Below are 21,695 nucleotides of genomic sequence, written 5' to 3'. Positions count from 1 at the left end.
TCTCTTCTTCAATATCCTCATTAGCCATAAAAATGAGATGTACAAAAGCAACCACAAGAGGAGGTGGAGGCGGGTGGGGAGAACACATATTGCACATTTAAGTTGCTGTGTGGAGAATATGTCTCACTGACTGAGAGTCAGCAGAAGACAGAATAGCCGACTGATGATGACTTGAAAAGGTATAATCGATGTCTAGCCTGCAGCTTTGCAGTGTTCTGTTGCTGAGATAGGAGCCTTCATGGGCCAAGACACTGCCACATAGTGTCAGAGTGTACTCTTAGCATCTCTAGTAACATTTTTCTTCTAAGCATGTATGATTTTTTTTGTATCAATCTTGAAATCGTCTGTTTAGAAGGGGCATGACCTTTTCCGAGATCCAATCGGAAGCAAAAACAATTGGCCTTCTGTCATGGACAAATAGTGACTGCTCTCACAAGATCTAGAGAATGCCATTTCTTCTTTTCATTCACTGGTTGTGGCAAAATGGATGTTAATACAATCGCTTGACTGGGTTGCGGTTATGTTACCGGCGCTCAGGATCCTGACGGTCAGCATGCAGACGCCGGGATCCCGAACACTAAAAATACCAGCAGTCGGAATGCGGACCCACAGGGTCTTTTCCCACTCGCGGGTGTCCACGACACCCATAGAGCGGAAATAGAACCTGTGGAGAGCGCAGCAAGCCACCAAGCCCACAAGGGGCTTTGTTGTGGTCGCCCCCCCCCCCACCGGCATTTTGCTGCTGAGATCCCGTTGTCGGTATGCTGCCCGCCGGGGATCCCCACAGTCGGCATAACATACCCAACCCGCTTGATTAACTTGAACTTTTGGCAGGAAAGATGGATTAGCTCTCATGACTACTTTGTCTTCCAATATATTCAAACAGGGTTCTTTGCAGCATAGCGTTTGCAAATCACTAAATCTTCTTGCAGACGTAATGGCCACTAGAAGTTCTACGTTAAGGCGCAAATAATTGGCAAAAGGCGAATTCTGCTCACACCTCAATAGGCCTTTTGAAATGAATGCACGAAAACTGCCGGTATGGGATCTGGTAGCTTAAACACTTAACTGACTCTACCCCTTAATGTCATTGATCTGAGAAAAACTTCAGGCACTGGCTCAAACAGAGAATCCATCAGACTTTTAATACAAAATAGCGATATGTGCAAAAAGTTAATCCACGATAAATTACCAATAGGCAATACCAGAATGCTCCACAAATTATCTAATGGAAAAACATATTTTTTACTGCTTGGAAGAAACAAATACATTTTATGATTGTTTCAACGAGACTATTAAGATGGACTTTGACATACACTGTAGACAGAGTTCCCTCCAAGCCATCCTCCGCTATATGCCATGCTCTGTATAAATAATGGATTACTAGATTTTTCATTAATACAGTATGCAATAGTTTTCAACAGTTTTTTATTGAATGATTTTTGCAATAGACTATAATTGTGTGTGATGTTTGTCATTTTTGAAGAACAGGGTTATTTTATATATATTTTTCTCTTACATGTATATATAAAAAATATTACCATTTATTTGACTTTTTTTTTTTTACTGCTGGTGAATGCATTACTGTAATAACGGTCCCCTCTTACAGCACCTTAGATGTATGCAGAACAAAATAGTTTGTTAGATTATGGAAGTAATGAATGGTCTGCGTTAATGCGGTAATTTATTGCAGATACAGTTTTTGCATATATCGCGCATTCGACCGATAATTAGTGCTGGCACTGCTGGCATTAGTGTAGGTGAAAATAGGGAAATTTGCCTGTACCCTACAAAAGAGTTAATCTAATATTGGCTAACAGTATAGACGTCTTCTAGTGTTCACAGTAAAAGTATTTGGGGTTCTTAAAATGTCAAATGGCTGTTATATGCATTTTTCTAAAACAGTGAAAAACTGGGAGAAAACAAGTGTTTTCCTTCAAAATAAATGCTCTACTTAAAGTTGGGGAACATAAAAATGGGTATTCGTATAGACTTGGGTCATTTTAAGTCTGTTTTTTTAGTAAAGCTGAAAAAAGCCCTCCCAGTAACTCCGCTCTGCAAGCCTAAAAACACTTGTATCACTCAGAAAGCCCACCTATATACTTGTCCCATACCTTGTACCCCAATTCAAAAAAGAAAAATGGAGGCTGCGCTATATAGAGGAAAGAACAGTATAAACACTCAATAAGTATTAAAAGAATTTATTATAAAACATGGATTTCTTTAAAAGCAGGAATTCTGTGCAAGATAATGTGCCAAATATATGCAGAAAAAAATAGATTTGCCAATATTATGCAAAAGTTGGATTTTACCCAAATGCTGGTACAGGATTAGTAGGAATTGTTCTCTAGGATCCGTTCCATATTTTGCCCATCAATATAGTGTCCAGTTATAATCCGGTATGGAAGGTACCTTTTAATATTGCTGAAGAGAGTCCATAGAAGACTTCCATATGCCGCTAGAGGATTAATGCAATGTCTCTTTGATGTAGAGTACCTCATGCAATGCGGAAATAGGCTGGTGCTTCTCTCGGGCTCTTTCGGATTACTGGTCAGCAGAATGGGCTGGTTCGGGTCCAATTCAGAGATGTCCTGTTCCAACGGGTGAATACCTGACGCGTTTCGCTGCATAAACCCTGCAGCTTTTTCAAAGGTGTATTCTGATGTCTGGGTTTATGGCTTTATATACCCTAGACAAGATGGTGGCTTAATTGGCACCTGGATGCACATTTCCTGTTTGGCACTATTATTTCTCTTTCTAATCTTTAAAACAATAAAAAAATGTATGTATATATATAGGAGACAGACCTACTTATATAAAACGGTATATGAATTATATAAAGCTTTTGTTTTGACTGTTTAAATAAACATTTCATTTCCTTATAATTTTAACATGGAATACATTGGTCCAATCAGAGGATTTGTATATGGCTCTGTAGTCATGGAGACCTCTGAAAGAGCCCATTTCATAGGTTGAGTTACAAATCATGTGATCAATGTCAGTCATGTGACCTAGGTCACCTGATGAATAAGGTATTTAGCCTAAAACAGTGTATACTGGGTGAAGAAACTATTTACATTTCCAAGTAACAATATAACCTCATTAGTGGCATCAGTCTCAGATTCCTAATTAATTTATTTTATTTGTTAAGAAGGGAGCTCCGTGGATGTAACGTCCCGGACCGTTGCCTTGGCAACCGTGGCCGGAAGTGACGTATTAGATCAAGGACACAGTGGAAGTGCCCGGGCCGTAAATTTCTAAATGACAATATAACCTCATTGTTGACGTTGGACTCAGATTCCTGGTTAGTTTATTTCATTTATTATTAGAGAGGGAGCCCCGGAGATGCGGCGTCAACTGCCGGACCGTTGCCTTAGCAACCGCGACCGGAGGTGACGTAATGGATTAAGGAGCCAGTGAGAGTGTCCGGGCCGTCGTCATGGAAACGCGGCTTGTAGTGGGCGGATTGTTGTCCCCACATGATTGGAGGTTTAAACCCTCCTCCCTCTATTGTCATGACGACGCGGTTTTCGGCCGCGTCCTCCTATTCATAGAAACCATTGTTCCCATGGGATATTTACATGAATTTTCAGCCGGTAGCCATGGAGACCCTATTGAATTTGTACTTTATTAGCTGGTCTCGGCATACAGGCAAATGAGTTGAGATTAATTGCAAATATTATATTATATCTGGTTTCCATGGAAACCGGGCTGAATAAACTTTCACCAGTCTTATTGTAATTAGCTAAGCTACCAACTTTGTATACATTTATTTCCATAACCTTAAGCAATTATGTTGAATTAAGATACCTATATAGCTCAGTAACTGCTATTTAAAAGAGCCCACATGTATCTTATATCTAGATCATATACAAGATTATAAGACCCATGAAAAAGAATATTTATATATATATTTTTTATTTTTGTTTATTTTTTTATTTTTTTATTTTTTTTTTATTATTAATGTTACATTTTTAATTAGTTAGTCTTTTTTGAGATAAGTTATTTTAATTTAATTTTATATACAATTCAGTGCCAATTATTCTAAAGACCTGATTATATCTAATTATGTCAATAAATACCATATAGCAGGAACCTATACATATCTGCACCAGAGTTTTCTTAGCTTAGTATATGATAATTATTTTATTAGCTACCTCCATAGGGATTCTAAATTAAGCAGATAATAACAATAGGTTATTTCTATGACTAACTGAGTTGTTAATAATTTGAAAGAAAGGACAGAGACTATATGATGTATAGAATAAGGTTACGGAGAGAGAGAATTAATGTGCTGAATAAATTGGAGGTCCTAGATAACAACATCTGTACAGAAAAGGAAGAGATAAGTCTTATGGCTAATTGACGGATATAGGGACATATTGGTTAATCTTAGGGTTAAATAATCATGTTTAGTTCTACTGCCTCATTGAGGCCATCTGGATGGATGGAACCCATTCTGAACATCCAGTAGACCTCCTGTTGGCACAATTTTTTGAAACGGTCACCCCCCCTCTTTGTTATGGGAATTTGTTCTATCCCTATTATTTTGAGGCTTTTTGGATCTCCATTATGATAAACCTCAAAATGTTGGGAGACACTATGTGTGGATATTCGATTGAGAATGTTCCTACGGTGCTCTAGAAATCTGATACGGAGTTTTCTAGTGGTGCGGCCTACATAATGGAGGCCACAACCACATTGTAGGATATATACGACATATGTCGAGTTGCAATTAATATGACTCCTAATTTTATATTGTTTTTCCCCTTTATCAGTTTTAACGTACTGTGTTTTCTCTATATGTTGACACGTGGTACATCTCGTGCCACCACATTTGTAGAAGCCCGTTACTGGCTGGAGCCATGGATCTTTATTGGAATTACTTCTCTTCTCAGATCTCAAATGGCTAGGAGCTAGGGAGTTCTTTAAAGATTGTCCCTTCCGAAATATAAATGTGGGTTTAGCTGGAAGGATATCCCTTAGCACATTGTCTTGTTTTAATATACTGTAATTTTTCCTAATTATGGATTTTATCTTGGGACAACAATCATTATAAGTGGTGATAAATGCTGAGTGGTAATCTTTATCTCTTTCAAGATCGTGGTTTGGCTTCTTTGCTTTAGATAGTAAAAGGTCTCTATTCATCTCTCTCACTTCTCCTAATGTTTTCTGTAATAGGGGTAACGGATATCCCCGATGTTCAAGGGACTCTACGACTCTACGATGATTTATTTATTATTTGGGATGGGGATGCACTTTCAGCACAAGCATTTGTTAACTCACTTAATCAAAATTCTTATAATTTAAAATTCACGTATCAGTATCACCCTAATTCTATCACTTTTTTGGACTTAAATTTAGAGGCACGTGATGGACAAATACACACCACTAATCATACTAAAGAGGTAGGTTCAAATGCCTATCTCCACTTCTCCAGTGCGCACTATCCACCCTGGAAAAAAGGTATTCCTCGGAGTCAATTGATTCGTCTCAGAAGAAATTGCTCCGACCTAAAGCTGTTTGATTTACAAGCCAAACAGATGGTAGAGTCCCTTGAACATCGGGGATATCCGTTACCCCTATTACAGAAAACATTAGGAGAAGTGAGAGAGATGAATAGAGACCTTTTACTATCTAAAGCAAAGAAGCCAAACCACGATCTTGAAAGAGATAAAGATTACCACTCAGCATTTATCACCACTTATAATGATTGTTGTCCCAAGATAAAATCCATAATTAGGAAAAATTACAGTATATTAAAACAAGACAATGTGCTAAGGGATATCCTTCCAGCTAAACCCACATTTATATTTCGGAAGGGACAATCTTTAAAGAACTCCCTAGCTCCTAGCCATTTGAGATCTGAGAAGAGAAGTAATTCCAATAAAGATCCATGGCTCCAGCCAGTAACGGGCTTCTACAAATGTGGTGGCACGAGATGTACCACGTGTCAACATATAGAGAAAACACAGTACGTTAAAACTGATAAAGGGGAAAAACAATATAAAATTAGGAGTCATATTAATTGCAACTCGACATATGTCGTATATATCCTACAATGTGGTTGTGGCCTCCATTATGTAGGCCGCACCACTAGAAAACTCCGTATCAGATTTCTAGAGCACCGTAGGAACATTCTCAATCGAATATCCACACATAGTGTCTCCCAACATTTTGAGGTTTATCATAATGGAGATCCAAAAAGCCTCAAAATAATAGGGATAGAACAAATTCCCATAACAAAGAGGGGGGGTGACCGTTTCAAAAAATTGTGCCAACAGGAGGTCTACTGGATGTTCAGAATGGGTTCCATCCATCCAGATGGCCTCAATGAGGCAGTAGAACTAAACATGATTATTTAACCCTAAGATTAACCAATATGTCCCTATATCCGTCAATTAGCCATAAGACTTATCTCTTCCTTTTCTGTACAGATGTTGTTATCTAGGACCTCCAATTTATTCAGCACATTAATTCTCTCTCTCCGTAACCTTATTCTATACATCATATAGTCTCTGTCCTTTCTTTCAAATTATTAACAACTCAGTTAGTCATAGAAATAACCTATTGTTATTATCTGCTTAATTTAGAATCCCTATGGAGGTAGCTAATAAAATAATTATCATATACTAAGCTAAGAAAACTCTGGTGCAGATATGTATAGGTTCCTGCTATATGGTATTTATTGACATAATTAGATATAATCAGGTCTTTAGAATAATTGGCACTGAATTGTATATAAAATTAAATTAAAATAACTTATCTCAAAAAAGACTAACTAATTAAAAATGTAACATTAATAATAAAAAAAATAAAAAAATAAAAAAATAAAAAAATAAACAAAAATAAAAAAAATATATATAAATATTCTTTTTCATGGGTCTTATAATCTTGTATATGATCTAGATATAAGATACATGTGGGCTCTTTTAAATAGCAGTTACTGAGCTATATAGGTATCTTAATTCAACATAATTGCTTAAGGTTATGGAAATAAATGTATACAAAGTTGGTAGCTTAGCTAATTACAATAAGACTGGTGAAAGTTTATTCAGCCCGGTTTCCATGGAAACCAGATATAATATAATATTTGCAATTAATCTCAACTCATTTGCCTGTATGCCGAGACCAGCTAATAAAGTACAAATTCAATAGGGTCTCCATGGCTACCGGCTGAAAATTCATGTAAATATCCCATGGGAACAATGGTTTCTATGAATAGGAGGACGCGGCCGAAAACCGCGTCGTCATGACAATAGAGGGAGGAGGGTTTAAACCTCCAATCATGTGGGGACAACAATCCGCCCACTACAAGCCGCGTTTCCATGACGACGGCCCGGACACTCTCACTGGCTCCTTAATCCATTACGTCACCTCCGGTCGCGGTTGCTAAGGCAACGGTCCGGCAGTTGACGCCGCATCTCCGGGGCTCCCTCTCTAATAATAAATGAAATAAACTAACCAGGAATCTGAGTCCAACGTCAACAATGAGGTTATATTGTCATTTAGAAATTTACGGCCCGGGCACTTCCACTGTGTCCTTGATCTAATACGTCACTTCCGGCCACGGTTGCCAAGGCAACGGTCCGGGACGTTACATCCACGGAGCTCCCTTCTTAACAAATAAAATAAATTAATTAGGAATCTGAGACTGATGCCACTAATGAGGTTATATTGTTACTTGGAAATGTAAATAGTTTCTTCACCCAGTATACACTGTTTTAGGCTAAATACCTTATTCATCAGGTGACCTAGGTCACATGACTGACATTGATCACATGATTTGTAACTCAACCTATGAAATGGGCTCTTTCAGAGGTCTCCATGACTACAGAGCCATATACAAATCCTCTGATTGGACCAATGTATTCCATGTTAAAATTATAAGGAAATGAAATGTTTATTTAAACAGTCAAAACAAAAGCTTTATATAATTCATATACCGTTTTATATAAGTAGGTCTGTCTCCTATATATATACATACATTTTTTTATTGTTTTAAAGATTAGAAAGAGAAATAATAGTGCCAAACAGGAAATGTGCATCCAGGTGCCAATTAAGCCACCATCTTGTCTAGGGTATATAAAGCCATAAACCCAGACATCAGAATACACCTTTGAAAAAGCTGCAGGGTTTATGCAGCGAAACGCGTCAGGTATTCACCCGTTGGAACAGGACATCTCTGAATTGGACCCGAACCAGCCCATTCTGCTGACCAGTAATCCGAAAGAGCCCGAGAGAAGCACCAGCCTATTTCCGCATTGCATGAGGTACTCTACATCAAAGAGACATTGCATTAATCCTCTAGCGGCATATGGAAGTCTTCTATGGACTCTCTTCAGCAATATTAAAAGGTACCTTCCATACCGGATTATAACTGGACACTATATTGATGGGCAAAATATGGAACGGATCCTAGAGAACAATTCCTACTAATCCTGTACCAGCATTTGGGTAAAATCCAACTTTTGCATAATATTGGCAAATCTATTTTTTTCTGCATATATTTGGCACATTATCTTGCACAGAATTCCTGCTTTTAAAGAAATCCATGTTTTATAATAAATTCTTTTAATACTTATTGAGTGTTTATACTGTTCTTTCCTCTATATAGCGCAGCCTCCATTTTTCTTTTTTGTGTTGTCTTCTTGGGAGTGACTCCCCTGTAATATTGGCTGCCGCTTAGCGAACCATCTCATCTCACAGCGCCTGAATACCCTTGGGTACATTTTACCTTATTCTTGCATCCTTGTACCCCAATTGACTGCATTTTCCATTTTTTTACCGAAAAAATTACATGTAATTATTGGCACAATTAAACTAATTAAAAACTACTAAGTGCCTAATTAATCATTAAGGGTGGTCCGAGCAGTTCTGAACAAAGTCACAACATTTTTAGATTAAAATAGGCAATTTTTACCAAATTTTCACCTGCTCAGCAGGTACCACTTAAGGTACTATTCTGAGTATTGTTTCCTCCCTATTGTCCAACAGTGAGCTTTGCCAGCAGTCAGGAGTCAGTCCCAGCAGAGTGTCACCTGAGAGATGACACTTGATGGAGGTAGTGGGGGCAGGATATTGTAAAGACCCCTCCAATCTGAACCTTTTGTAGCTCCCCTGGGCAGGGTGTGGGGGTGTGGTTAGAAGTGTGATAAAGGTGGGTTATTATTGTGATGACTGGGGAGTTGAGTCACTGACCCTAGGCTAAGAGGCCAAGCTCTGCCATGGATCTGCTGTGGAACCCATTATATTGGAGTATTTGGGACATTTAGCCAGGATATCTATTGCTGGAGGACTTTAACATCAATATGTGGACATTTTGGATATGTATTGGCAGTCTGAGCCTAGCCCTGCAGTGTTATTGGGTTCTTCCCTTCACATACTGGATGGTGTGCCGTGCCCGTGTTTCAAGTTCTTCATATTCTACCGTGTCTCAGTGTTCTGCTGACTCTAGACCCAAGAAAAAAGAAAGGGTAGTGTTTGGGTGCACTAGCCAGTATCAAATTAAATTGACACAATAAAAACGAGATTTATGGTAAGAACTTACCTTTGTTAAATCTTTTTCTGCGAGGTACACTGGGCTCCACAAGGATAGACATTGGGGTGTAGAGTAGGATCTTGATCCGAGGCACCAACAGGCTCAAAGCTTTGACTGTTCCCAGAATGCACAGCGCCACCTCCTCTATAACCCCGCCTCCCTGCACAGGAGCTCAGTTTTTAGTTAACCAGCCCAATGCAGTAGCAGGAAAAGAGACAACAACGGTTAGTAGCCACATACACCACACTCTCACGACAAGAGAAGTGTAAGCGGCTAATGCCATACCAACCCAAAGAAGCTAAGTGCGTCAGGGTGGGCGCCCTGTGGAGCCCAGTGCACCTCGCAGAAAGAGATTTAACAACCGTAAGTTCTTACCATAAATCTCGTTTTCTGCTGCGGGGTACACTGGGCTCCACAAGGATAGACATTGGGGATGTCCTAAAGCAGTTCCTTATGGGAGGGGACGCACTGTAGCGGGCACAAGAACCCGGCGTCCAAAGGAAGCATCCTGGGAAGCGGCAGTATCAAAGGCATAGAACCTTATGAACGTGTTCTCTGAGGACCACGTAGCCGCCTTGCACAATTGTTCAAGGGTCGCACCACGGCGGGCCGCCCAAGAAGGTCCAACAGACCGAGTAGAATGGGCTGTAATGTGAGCAGGAGCCGACAGACCAGCCCTCACATAAGCATGTGCAATCACCATTCTAATCCATGTGGCCAAAGTTTGCTTGTGAGCAGGCCAGCCCCGTTTGTGAAATCCAAACAGTACAAAGAGAGAATCAGATTTTCTAATGGATGCAGTTCTCTTCACATAGATACGGAGAGCCCGTACCACATCCAAAGACCACTCTTTGGGAGACAGATCAGGAGAAACAAGTACCGGAACCACAATCTCCTGGTTAAGGTGGAACGAAGAAACCACCTCAGGTAAATATCCGGGACGAGTCCTAAGAACGGTGAAATATCAGATATGGGGAACTACAGGACAAGGCACCCAAATCCAACACTCTTCTAGCTGAAGCAATAGCCAGCAGAAACACCGCCTTAAGGGAAAGCCACTTAAGATCAGCTGAACCAAGAGGTTCAAACGGAGACTCTTGTAACGCCTCCAAAACCACCGACAAGTCCCAAGGAGCCACAGGCGGGACATAGGGAGGTTGGATACGCAACACACCCTGAGTAAAGGTATGCACATCAGGTAAGGTCGCAATTTTTCTGTGAAACCACACCGACAAGGCAGAAATTTGAACCTTGAGGGAGGCCAGACGCAGGCCTAAGTCCAGACCCTGCTGAAGAAAAGCCAACAACTTGGCCGTACTAAACTTGGAAGCGTCATAATTGTTAGATGCGCACCAAACAAAGTAAGAATGCCAGACCCTATAGTAAATCCGAGCAGAAGCCGGTTTCCGGGCCCGCAACATAGTTTGAATGACCGCCTCAGAAAACCCTTAAGCCCTCAAGATGGAAGCTTCAAGAGCCACGCCGTCAAAGACAGCCTGGCTAGGTCCTGGTAGACACAAGGGCCCTGAACGAGGAGGTCTGGACGTTGTGGAAGTAGAATTGGACGCTCTGACGATAGAACCTGCAGGTCTGAGAACCAGTGCAGTCTGGGCCACGTCGGACCTATGAGAAGCAGAATTCCTCTTTCTTGCTTGAACTTCCGAATTACTCTGGGCAGGAGTGACACCGGAGGGAACACGTACGGCACCCAAACAACCTCCACGGCACCGCCAGCACATCCACGAATGCTGCTTGAGGATCCCTTGTGCTTGCTCCGAAGACCAGAACCTTGTGATTGTGTCGAGACGCCATCAGATCTATGTCTGGAAGGCCCCACTTTTCCACTAGGAGTTGAAACACTTCTGGATGGAGGCCCCACTCGCCGGCATGCACGTCCTGACGACTGAGAAAGTCTGCTTCCCAATTCAGGACTTCCAGAATGAAGATTGCCGATATGGCCGGTAGATGGCATTCCGCCCAATGTAGAATCCGTGAGACTTCCTTCATTGCCAGACGGCTTCGAGTGCCGCCTTGATGATTTATGTAAGCCACTGTGGTGGCGTTGTCCGACTGCACTTGAACAGGACAGTTCTGAATTAAATGCTTGGCTAGGTTCAATGCATTCAAGACCGCCCGCAATTCCAGAATGTTAATCGAGAGGAGGAACTCCTCCTTGGTCCACCGACCCTGAAGGGAGTGTTGCTCCAGCACCGCGCCCCAACCTCTTAGACTGGCATCTGTCGTCAACAGGGCCCAGTTGGATATCCAGAAGGGACGGCCCCTGCACAATTGTTCGTCCTGGAGCCACCAGAGCAGCGACAGACGGACCTCCGGAGTCAATGAGATCATGTGAGACCTGATCCGGTGAGGCAGGCCGTCCCACTTGGCTAGAATCAGCTTCTGGAGCGGGCGAGAATGGAATTGAGCACACTCCACCATGTCGAAAGCTGACACCATGAGGCCCAGCACCTGCATCGCCAAATGTACCGACACTTGCAGACGAGAAAGGAAGCAACGATTCCTGTCCTGAAGCTTCAGGACTTTCTCCTGACACAAGAACAACCTCTGGTTGTGGGTGTACAATAGCGCTCCCAGATGCACAATGCTCTGAGCAGGGACCAGAGAGGATTTCTTCCAGTTGATGAGCCACCCGTGGGCTTGTAGAAACAGGACCGTCATATCTAGATGACGTAGGAGAAGTTCTAGGGAATTTGCCAGGATTAACAAGTCGTCCAGATACGGCAGTATCCTGACCCCTTGACGGCGGAGTACCACCGTCATCACCGCCATGACTTTGGTGAAGACTCGCGGAGCCATTGTCAAACCAAAAGGTAACGCCCGAAACTGGTAATGGAGGTTGCCAATTGCAAACCTCAGGTATTGCTGATGTGACGCTGCTACAGGAATATGCAGGTAAGCATCCTGTATATTCAGGGAGACCATGTAGTCCCCAGGTTCCAAGGCCAGAACTATAGAGCGAACTTGGAAACCTTCACAAACCTGTTCAATGCCTTGAGGTTGAGAATAGGTCGGTTTCGGGACTAGAAACAGCGGAGGATAGTACCCCCGGCCCCTCTGTGCAAGAGGCACCTGTACTACGACTCCTGTATCCAGGAGGGTCTGTACCACCGAATGTAGAGTGTTTGCCTTTGTCTGGTCCAACGGGACGTCTGTCCGGCAAAATCGATGAGGGGGTCGGTTTTTGAAGGCTATGGCGTAACCTCGAGTGACTACTTCCCGTACCCAGGCATCTGAAGTGGTCTTCAACCATTCCTGGGTATACCCTAGAAGCCGGCTCCCCACCCTGGGATCCCACAGGGGGAGGCCTGCCCCGTCATGCGGCAGGCTTATCGGTCTTGGAAGCTGGCTGACGGGCCGCCCAGGCTCTTTTGGGCCTGGCTTACCAGGTTTGGATGTGCGGGCCTGCTTGTTGTACGCCTGACCTTTTGCTTTACCTGAAGGATGAAAGGGGCGAAAGGAAGTACGTTTAGCCTTCGACACAGAAGGAGCGGTACTTGGCAGCCAGGCAGTCTTGGCAGTAGCCAAGTCAGCCACTATCTTATTTAAGTCCTCCCCAAACAGAATATCTCCCTTGAAAGGGAGTACCTCCAGGGTTTTTCTAGAGTCCAGATCCACAGACCAGGATCTCAGCCACAGTATCCGGCGAGCCAGGACTGACGTAGTAGAGGCCTTGGCTGCTAGAATACCGGCATCAGAAGCCGCCTCTTTAATATAGCGAGAAGCTGTGACAATATATGACAAGCATTGCCTAGCATGGTCAGAAGAGATTTCAGCTTCTAACTCCAAGGCCCATGCTTCAATAGCCTCTGCAGCCCATGTAGCTGCAATAGTGGGCCTTTGTGCAGCACCCGTGAGGGTGTAAATCGCTTTCAGACAACCCTCCACACGTTTATCCGTAGGCTCTTTTAGAGACGTGACGGTAGTGACATGTAGAGCTGAGGAAACCACCATCCTAGCCACATGTGAGTCTACTGGAGGAGGCGTTCCCCAATTCTTAGACAGCTCTGGTGCGAGGAGATAGCGAGCCAGCATCTTCTTTTGAGGCACAAACTTCGTACCCGGGTTTTGCCAGGGTTCCTGACGTATATCCACTAGGTGGTCAGAGTGAGGTTAAACTTGTTTAACCACCTTCTGACGCTTGAACCTATCTGGTTACTTAGGAGGGACGGATGGCTCGGGATCATCCGTAATCTGTAAAATTAACTTAATAGCCTCCAAAAGATCAGGAACATCCACATGTGAACTACCCTCCCCATCAGCAGTATCTGAGTCAGAACCTGTGGGGTCAGTGTAAGTGCCGTCTTCGTCAGACGAGGTGTCAGTGACAGCAGTGGATTGTGAGGAGACCAGAGCTCGCTTAGAGGACCCCTTGGGCTTAGGCGAGCGATGGTCAGACTTTTTAGTAGTCAGGGACTGGTTCAACTTCTTCAATTGAGCAGATAAATTGGACAGATAAAAGCAGAAAATCACAATTGCGCACATGTGGCTACTTTTCTTAGTGAAGGAAATGAAGTTCCACCAACACTTCAAAAATTTAGAACAGACAAAGATAGGAAGCCTCCACACAGAATAGCGCACACAGAGGATACTTATATAGTTTGTTAGAGGAGTCTCCCAATGATCTCTCATAGGATTTATATAACCTCAAAAAGGAGACAGAAATACAAAATACAAATAATATATGAACCTTCCTTCAGAACCTTCCAACAATAACTCCTCCGGATTTCACATGTGAAAACAAAAAATCACCGCCATAGTGTAAAACCATAACATTTTTTTTCACAGACAGAAATAAAAATGAGCCTCCCACCCTTATAGGTGGTCTACTAACAGCAAGTAGACAAAACAGCGTAAAATTGGCCAAGTTGTTAAAACTGCAAACACAGGACTCCTACCAGATGGAATGGTCTACCATATAAAGTAGACTTTATCGCAAGATTACTGGAAAGACCTCAGGCGTCCCTGGAAAACAGTCCCTCGTCCTTGCTGGTGATCCTCAGTTTGCAGTGCCCCTCCTCACCTTATTGTTGGAAGGTTCTGAAGGAAGGTTCATTAAGAGGAGGAACTCTATGGAATAATCCTGAGTCTCAGATGTGCTTTTTTGTCTATCACTAACCTGGTAGACAAATTCAAGGGTACGAGTTTCCTCATAAAGATTTATAAGAAATGTTATAAAGATATAACACTATATTGTATTTCTGTCTCCTTCTCCTCACAGTGCCAGATACATATATGCCTCACAGTGCCAGATATACATGTCCCCCCAGTGCCAGATATATATTTCCCCCCAGTGCCAGATATACATTTCCTCCCAGAGCCAGATATACATTTCCTCCCAGTGCCAGATATACATTTCCCCTCAGTGCCAGATATACATTTCCCCCCAGAGCCAGATATGCCCCCAGTGCCAGATATATATGTCTCCAAAGTGCCAGCTATGCCCCCAATGCAGTGTCCCCACAGTGCCAGCTCTGCCCCCAGTGCCAGATATACATGTCCCCACACGGTGCCCGCTCTGCCCCCAGTGCCAGATATACATGTCCACACAGACAGTGCCAGCTCTGCCCCCAGTGCCAGCTATACATGTCCCCACACAGTGCCAGCTATACATGTCCCCACACAGTGCCAGTTCTGCCCCCAGTGCCAGATATATATGTCCCCACACAGTTCCAGCTCTGCCCCCAGTGCCAGATATACATGTCCCCACACAGTGCCAGCTCTGCCCCCAGTGCCAGATATACATGTCCCCACACAGTGCCAGCTCTGCCCCCAGTGCCAGATATACATGTCCCCACACAGTGCCAGCTCTGCCCCCAGTGCCAGATATACATGTCCCCACACAGTGCCAGCTCTGCTCCCAGTGCCAGATATACATGTCCCCACACAGTGCCAGCTCTGCCCCCAGTGCCAGATATACATATCCCCCCAGTGCCAGCTATGCCCCCGTGCCAGATATGCCCCCAGTGCCAGATATATATGCCCCCCACAGTGCCAGCTATGCTCCTAGTGCCAGATATATATGTCCCACAGTGCCAGATATGCATGTCCCCCAAGTGCCAGATATGCATGTCCCCCAAGTGCCAGATATGCATGTCCCCCAAGTGCCAGATATATATGTCCCCACAGTGCCAGATATATATGTCCCAACAGTGCCAGCTATGCCCCCAATGCCAGTGACCACACAGTGCCAGATATACAGGACTCCCCAGTGCCAGGTATACATGTCCCCACAGTGACCCCCTTCCCCCGTGCTGCTGCTGTCTGTGATGGGAGGATAGCGCAGCGTGCGCGTCTCCTGCCCCTCACTCTCCGGTGGCTGTGTCTCTTCAATTAGGCGCCGGTCCGTGAGCCAATAAAAGCTCGCGGTCCGGCAGACTTAGCTGCCGGTCCGCGAGCTCTGATTGGCTTACGGACCGCCGCCGGAGAGTGAGGGGCAGGAGAGGCGCACGCTGCGCTCTCCTCCCCTCACATAGTGACAGCAGCAGCGCAGTGAGCACGGGGGAAGGGGGGGCCAGGGCAGCGGTGGCCAGGACCCGGCTGAGCCGCATGCGGCGGATGAAAGAGCCGCATGCGGCTCGAGAGCCGCGGGTTGGCCACCCCTGTTATACACACTTCATTGGGTGACTTTAATAAAGATTAGAATTCAACCAGCTGTGTAGTTTCTTGCATTTTCTGTGTATTATGTGCCAAGGCTATATGCCACTTGCTGAGATTTGCATATATAATTATATTTTTTGCTTATATATGTCTCAGCCTTCTTAAAGGGTTAATGAGGTTATTTATAGTCTTGAGATTCGCCTCAAAAATTAAATGACTAATTAGGATTATATTTCAGGCTGAAAACACAGTATTTTAGTGTGCTTTAACACGTGCAATGCAGATGTAAATTATCCTGGACAACGTGTCTGTGGGTAACATTGTAAACTTAAATAGTTCTCATTGAGGACAACTATCCCTTAATGTATTTTTTGTATAACAGTATCTATATAGGTGTTATTATGTTCTTCCACTAAACATAAATACTTATGTTGATTATTGCCAAGCAGTAAAAATTAAGTCTGCTAGTATACTGTATATGGCAATGTTTTTACAGCTAATAATTGGCAAGTAGTTATTATGCAGACACTGTCCTCAGACTTCAATAAAGGAATGTTTATAAACTTGTAGCCTTTATTACATGACTTTAAGTTTCCCACATAGGGATTAAATAGCCGTTTTGTTCTGGACTGGAACAAAGTGTTACAGTGTGTTTTAACACATACAATGTTACAAATACAATATCTCCCAGACGACGTGTCTGCAAATGTTAATGTATGCTAGATTGGCGCTCAGTAAAAAGCAAGGGACTCCTAGTGTGTTTTCTCTTTATAATATAATAATATATGTATATATAGTTTATTGGGTTCTTCACCTTGACACCTATATACACGTTGATTTTTGCTAAAGCAGTAATCACACAATCTTTAATTCTTATATTGGTGCTGCAGTGGTTAAACACAATATGTTTAACATTCATACATTTATAGATACATATGTCTCAGCGTTTTTACTGCTGATAGTTTACAAATAGCTTTTTTTTTTTTTAACATATAAATATCCTTAGAACTTCCAATAGGGGTAATTGGTCTGTTCCGCTTACTTCAACATTCATATACTGTGCGATACTCAGCGAGATGAGTATTAACGGAGAAGATAATTGCGTTATCTTCTTTGTTAACCCTTTTCTGATTAGTGAGGTTACGTTCAAATGTAGAAATGCTCTGCTTTTTTAAGGTACAAAAAACCTTTCCTGAATAAAGCCATAAGAGTTAATGGTGATACTTGTCCCTTAAGCGTGGAAAAGGCAAGCCCTATAACATAGTCAATCCTGCAAAGCTTGTAATATATTATATAGAGATGTGTCCTGATACATCTAGCCTCAATACACCATGCAGAGAGATGCCTGGCGTGAGTGAGCTGACAGGTCCTGTGAAATTCCGTTAGTATCAGGCGTCTTTGTTTTCCGAAATGGTACGTTACACTGTTTACCAGGAAACCTCTGTAGCGTACCATTTCGTATGCAGATAGAGTCACGGTCAAACACAGAATAAAGGCATATGCCATATATTATGACACGTTTTAAAAAAAAATGCATGTAAAGACATTCGGTGCTACCAAGACTAGAAGGGATGTTTAATGTATGATGTATGTGGACACACACATTAATTTCTTGCCCACAAAAAAGTATTGATTACAGACTCAAATACTCTCTTATTTTGAAGACTGAAGATTTTTTTTTTTTTGTTGCAATTTGTCTATGATAAAAAATTGTTTCTTTATAGATTGGTGAAAGGTTGGACCTTGAAGCCAGTAGTTTAGTTGAAACGTTATACTGTAGACAGTTTTCATGGAGACCATCCCAAGGTCCCAAAGCTTACCACAAAACATAACAATTTAGACCTAGGGCCTAATTCAGACCTGATCGCATCAGCAAAATTGCTAGCTAATGGGCAAAACCATGTGCACTGCAGGTGTGGTAGATATAACATGTGCAGAGAGAGTTAGATTTGGGTGGGTTATATTGTTTCTGTGCAGTGTAAATACTGGCTGCTTTATTTTTACACTGCAATTTAGATTTCAGTTTGAACACACCCCACCCAAATCTAACTCTCTCTGCACATGTTATATCTGCCTCCCCTGCAGTGCACATGGCTTTGTCCATTAGCTAACAAATTTGCTGCAGATCTGAATTAGGCCCCTAGTTTACAAATGTCCTTTTAGTGCTAAGGAAGAATTATGTATGTCATTGCCTGGATACTTCCAACTACAGCCCTAATCCCGCAACTGGTCACTGAGAACTGGGTCAATTTGCAGTGTGGCACCAGCAACATAAATGTACATCATGGTGTTACCTTTCATCATAATAATGGAGGAATTAAATATCCAGCTGCCCACATTACCTTTGAATAGGGAAGACAATGTCTTACGGGTGTGGGGCGAAAAAGGACTAAAGACACTGATCTTGGCGTGCCTTCATTCAACTGTTCTGGAGGCATAGTGCACACCCCGCTCAGAACTGAAATCCCACCCTTAAGGTTTACTTAATATATAACGTAAAAACCATCTTGGTGTCCATCATTTTTTTTTAATCTTGAACAAAATACAGTGCTGCCTCAACTATATTGGCTTATAATGTCTCTTATGACTACTTAGTGTTCTTCCAGTAACAATTTCACGGGTGTTCCACTCAATATTATCCGGCTCCAGGGTTCTGATACACAAAATCAATTGAGCTGTGCTTACATTAGTACAGTAACAGAGATGCCCCCCCCTCCCCCTTAAAAGGCAGGCGTGGTATGGACTGCAGGAACATTGTAGAGCGGGTAGACAGAGTGCAGACGTGCCCTGTATCTCTGTGTGCAGCACTGTGACTCAGCATTCCTCAATGTGCAGCACTGTGCCTCAGTGTGCATTGATGGATATAATTATATCTGTGTCCAGCCAGTAAGTGGGCAATATCGGCAACAGTCTTTAAAAATGATATCTGTGTAAAGCCAGAGTACACTGCCCTCAACCAGGAACTTCTTAAGGCCACAATAAATAAATAAAAATCCCAACAAAACATTGTAGGCAACCCATTACAAATTATGCTCATGTGCAGAATATGTAAATATGATTCAATAATCACCTCTACTTCCCCTGTGAGATCTTTGTACTTGTCCCTAATTACTGGTAAGGAAGGTTTCTCAGTAACAGTGTTAGATCGGTCTCTGAAAACTTGTTCTACAGCAGGAGGAGTGCGACTGATTTCTTTATCCCCAAGGCTAAGGCTTCTCTTATGGGATCCTGTGGAAACAGAAGTCTCATAGGTTAATGCAGTACCAAAGAGAACTTTAAGGTTAAGACTAAGACAAGAAATGATGGGAGTTATTCAGTACGGGTTGCCATTTAGCGAAAACGCAGAACAGACAAAATTTTCACTATGCGATTGTACCCCTGCATGATGCGATCACATAGTGATCAATAAGTGGCGGGTGTTAGAGGGCAGTGTCGGTGGGGAGTTGTGCAAGAAACGCAGACGCGTCATGGCTGTTTTCGAGGTGGCCGGATGACGTCGCCTGTGCTTCCTGCATCGGGAAACAGTGCGCCTGCATACACAACAAAGCTGCATATGCAGGGGAGCTACTGGTATCTTCAGCTTTCTGCGATGCGATCCCCACACAGGGCGTTGACAGGGCATCGACATCCTGAACATCATTTTGTATCACACCTGAGCAAGCCAACTTAGGCTGCAAAATCAAGGGAATCAATTTAAAAATGGCACTTTTATTGATGCAATTATAGAAATTGGGGTACAGGTTTAAAACAGCATAAAAAAATTACAGTCATTTCACTAAAATGCACAAAACTATAGAAAGGCCTATAGCATATTTTACTGAGGATGAAAAAGGAGCCATTCAGTTCCTTCCTCAGGCGAAGCCTCAGTTGTTTCGTCATTTACGCCTCTTTACATCCAAGGCCCTGCTCATCTGTTTTTAGTTTTCGACTCCAGATTTCTGCAGACAAGCTTAAAAAAAGTCTCTCTATTCATCATGAGATCTGCTGCTGGGGAATTGCATGTTTCAGCTAGGGTGGAGATGTGACTGAAAGGAAGCCACTGCAATTTAAATTGAGGGAAATTGGTGTGGCTTCCATACAGTAAAATTATGGGTACTCTAGGGAGTAAATCCACTGTGGTTTCTCAAAGAAACTGTCTCTTTATTAAAATGCTGTGCCTATTTAAGTGACAGTGAGAGCAGACCGTGAAACTCCTGGTAAACACTGGCCATTTCAATGTTGGAAACTGTAGTGTGTTCATAGGAGGAATCCTTGTAGGTCAGATGCAGCCCATGGGCAATGCAGTTACCAGTAATGAAAGTAAAAAAAGATGATTGAATGAGGTGATCAATATCAAGGCGTTTTACTTATTCTGAAAGCATTGTGTGTTGAAATGTATAGGTCACAAATACAAACTACCAATTGCCCCTTTTTATGCAAAAAGACATTTCCTATATAGCCGCGCAGAGTCCTTCTGGTTCAAAATGTGCATCTTATTCGCATAAATAAAACAACTAGATGCAACAAAACTATTTTGCCACATAGTAGGAAACAATCAGTTTTCAATTTTTATATTCATATAATTAATACACAAATGTATAATTTCATATACATATATAAATCAGCAAAGTGATAATTCAAAGTTGCTTCTTCTGACTAAAATCGGGATCCGGATGATAGGTTGACATATGGTTGACATGCATTAGGTCGACAGGTACAAAAGGTCAACATGCATAAAAGGTCGACATGACAATGGCGTGGCAAGCGCATGTGGTTTAACAGAGAAAATGACACCCAAAACACACACACAAAAACAAAAAAACTTGTGTCAACCATTTCCATGTGGTCCTTTTCAACTATCTACCTTTTACATGTCAACCTAATGATCCTGTCGACCATATGGGGTCAACATATTGCCTATCGACCTAATTCAGGTCGACTCAATGATCCATACCCATGATAATCTGAATGCACACACTGACTGCAACAAAACTACGCAGTGCACCCCAAATGGCTGCCTCAGATGGTTCCTCCGTGGGCAGGGTGTACCTCATGTGGATCTTTCCGTGCAGGGTATAGCATACTACCAACTACGTGTCAGTTTTCCCATATATGCTTGTATGGCTCATTTCCCACAGTGTATCCTTCATAGCGCGCTAAACATGGCTGCCTCAAATGGAACGCTTGTAGATGGGATGAAAAATTCAAGGACCCAACAGATTTTTTGGGATCCTACTTTGCGCATTAGGATGCTGCAATCACCTTATTTTGTGTCATCTCTTCTAGGGGAACACTATTCCACCCAGGGTAATCCTACGCAGTGCGCCCTAGATGGCTGCCTTACCTTGTACCCTGTGAGAGTAGAATACTCAACCCATGGAAGTTATTACTCAAAATGCCTACACCAATCCTGCATTATGCCTACTGTGCTCTCTAGGTTTTCTGTTTTTAGGTCTGTGCAGCATGTTTATTGCTGTATTACGTAAAATGTCTGTATTATGTGCATTGTTTGTGATGTCTGTAAAGCGCCTCGAGTCCTGTTGGAGAAAGAGTGCTT

General features: G+C 42.6%; 1 protein-coding gene across 1 annotated transcript in view; it reads right to left on the bottom strand.

The window, feature by feature from the left end:
• SYNRG (synergin gamma) overlaps positions 1-21,695 on the bottom strand; it is a 321,615-nt gene that overhangs the window by 82,312 nt on the left and 217,608 nt on the right. The window contains exon 14 of the mRNA XM_063954829.1: positions 19,230-19,387. Coding sequence (XP_063810899.1) covers positions 19,230-19,387 — 158 coding nt within the window. The remainder of the gene's footprint in view (positions 1-19,229; positions 19,388-21,695) is intronic.

This window comes from Pseudophryne corroboree, chromosome 2 (assembly GCF_028390025.1).
Source record: "Pseudophryne corroboree isolate aPseCor3 chromosome 2, aPseCor3.hap2, whole genome shotgun sequence".
In the NCBI taxonomy this organism is placed as follows: domain Eukaryota; kingdom Metazoa; phylum Chordata; class Amphibia; order Anura; family Myobatrachidae; genus Pseudophryne; species Pseudophryne corroboree.
The sequence above is the reverse complement of the archived record's forward strand: the minus strand, read 5'-3'. Positions and strand labels throughout refer to the sequence as shown.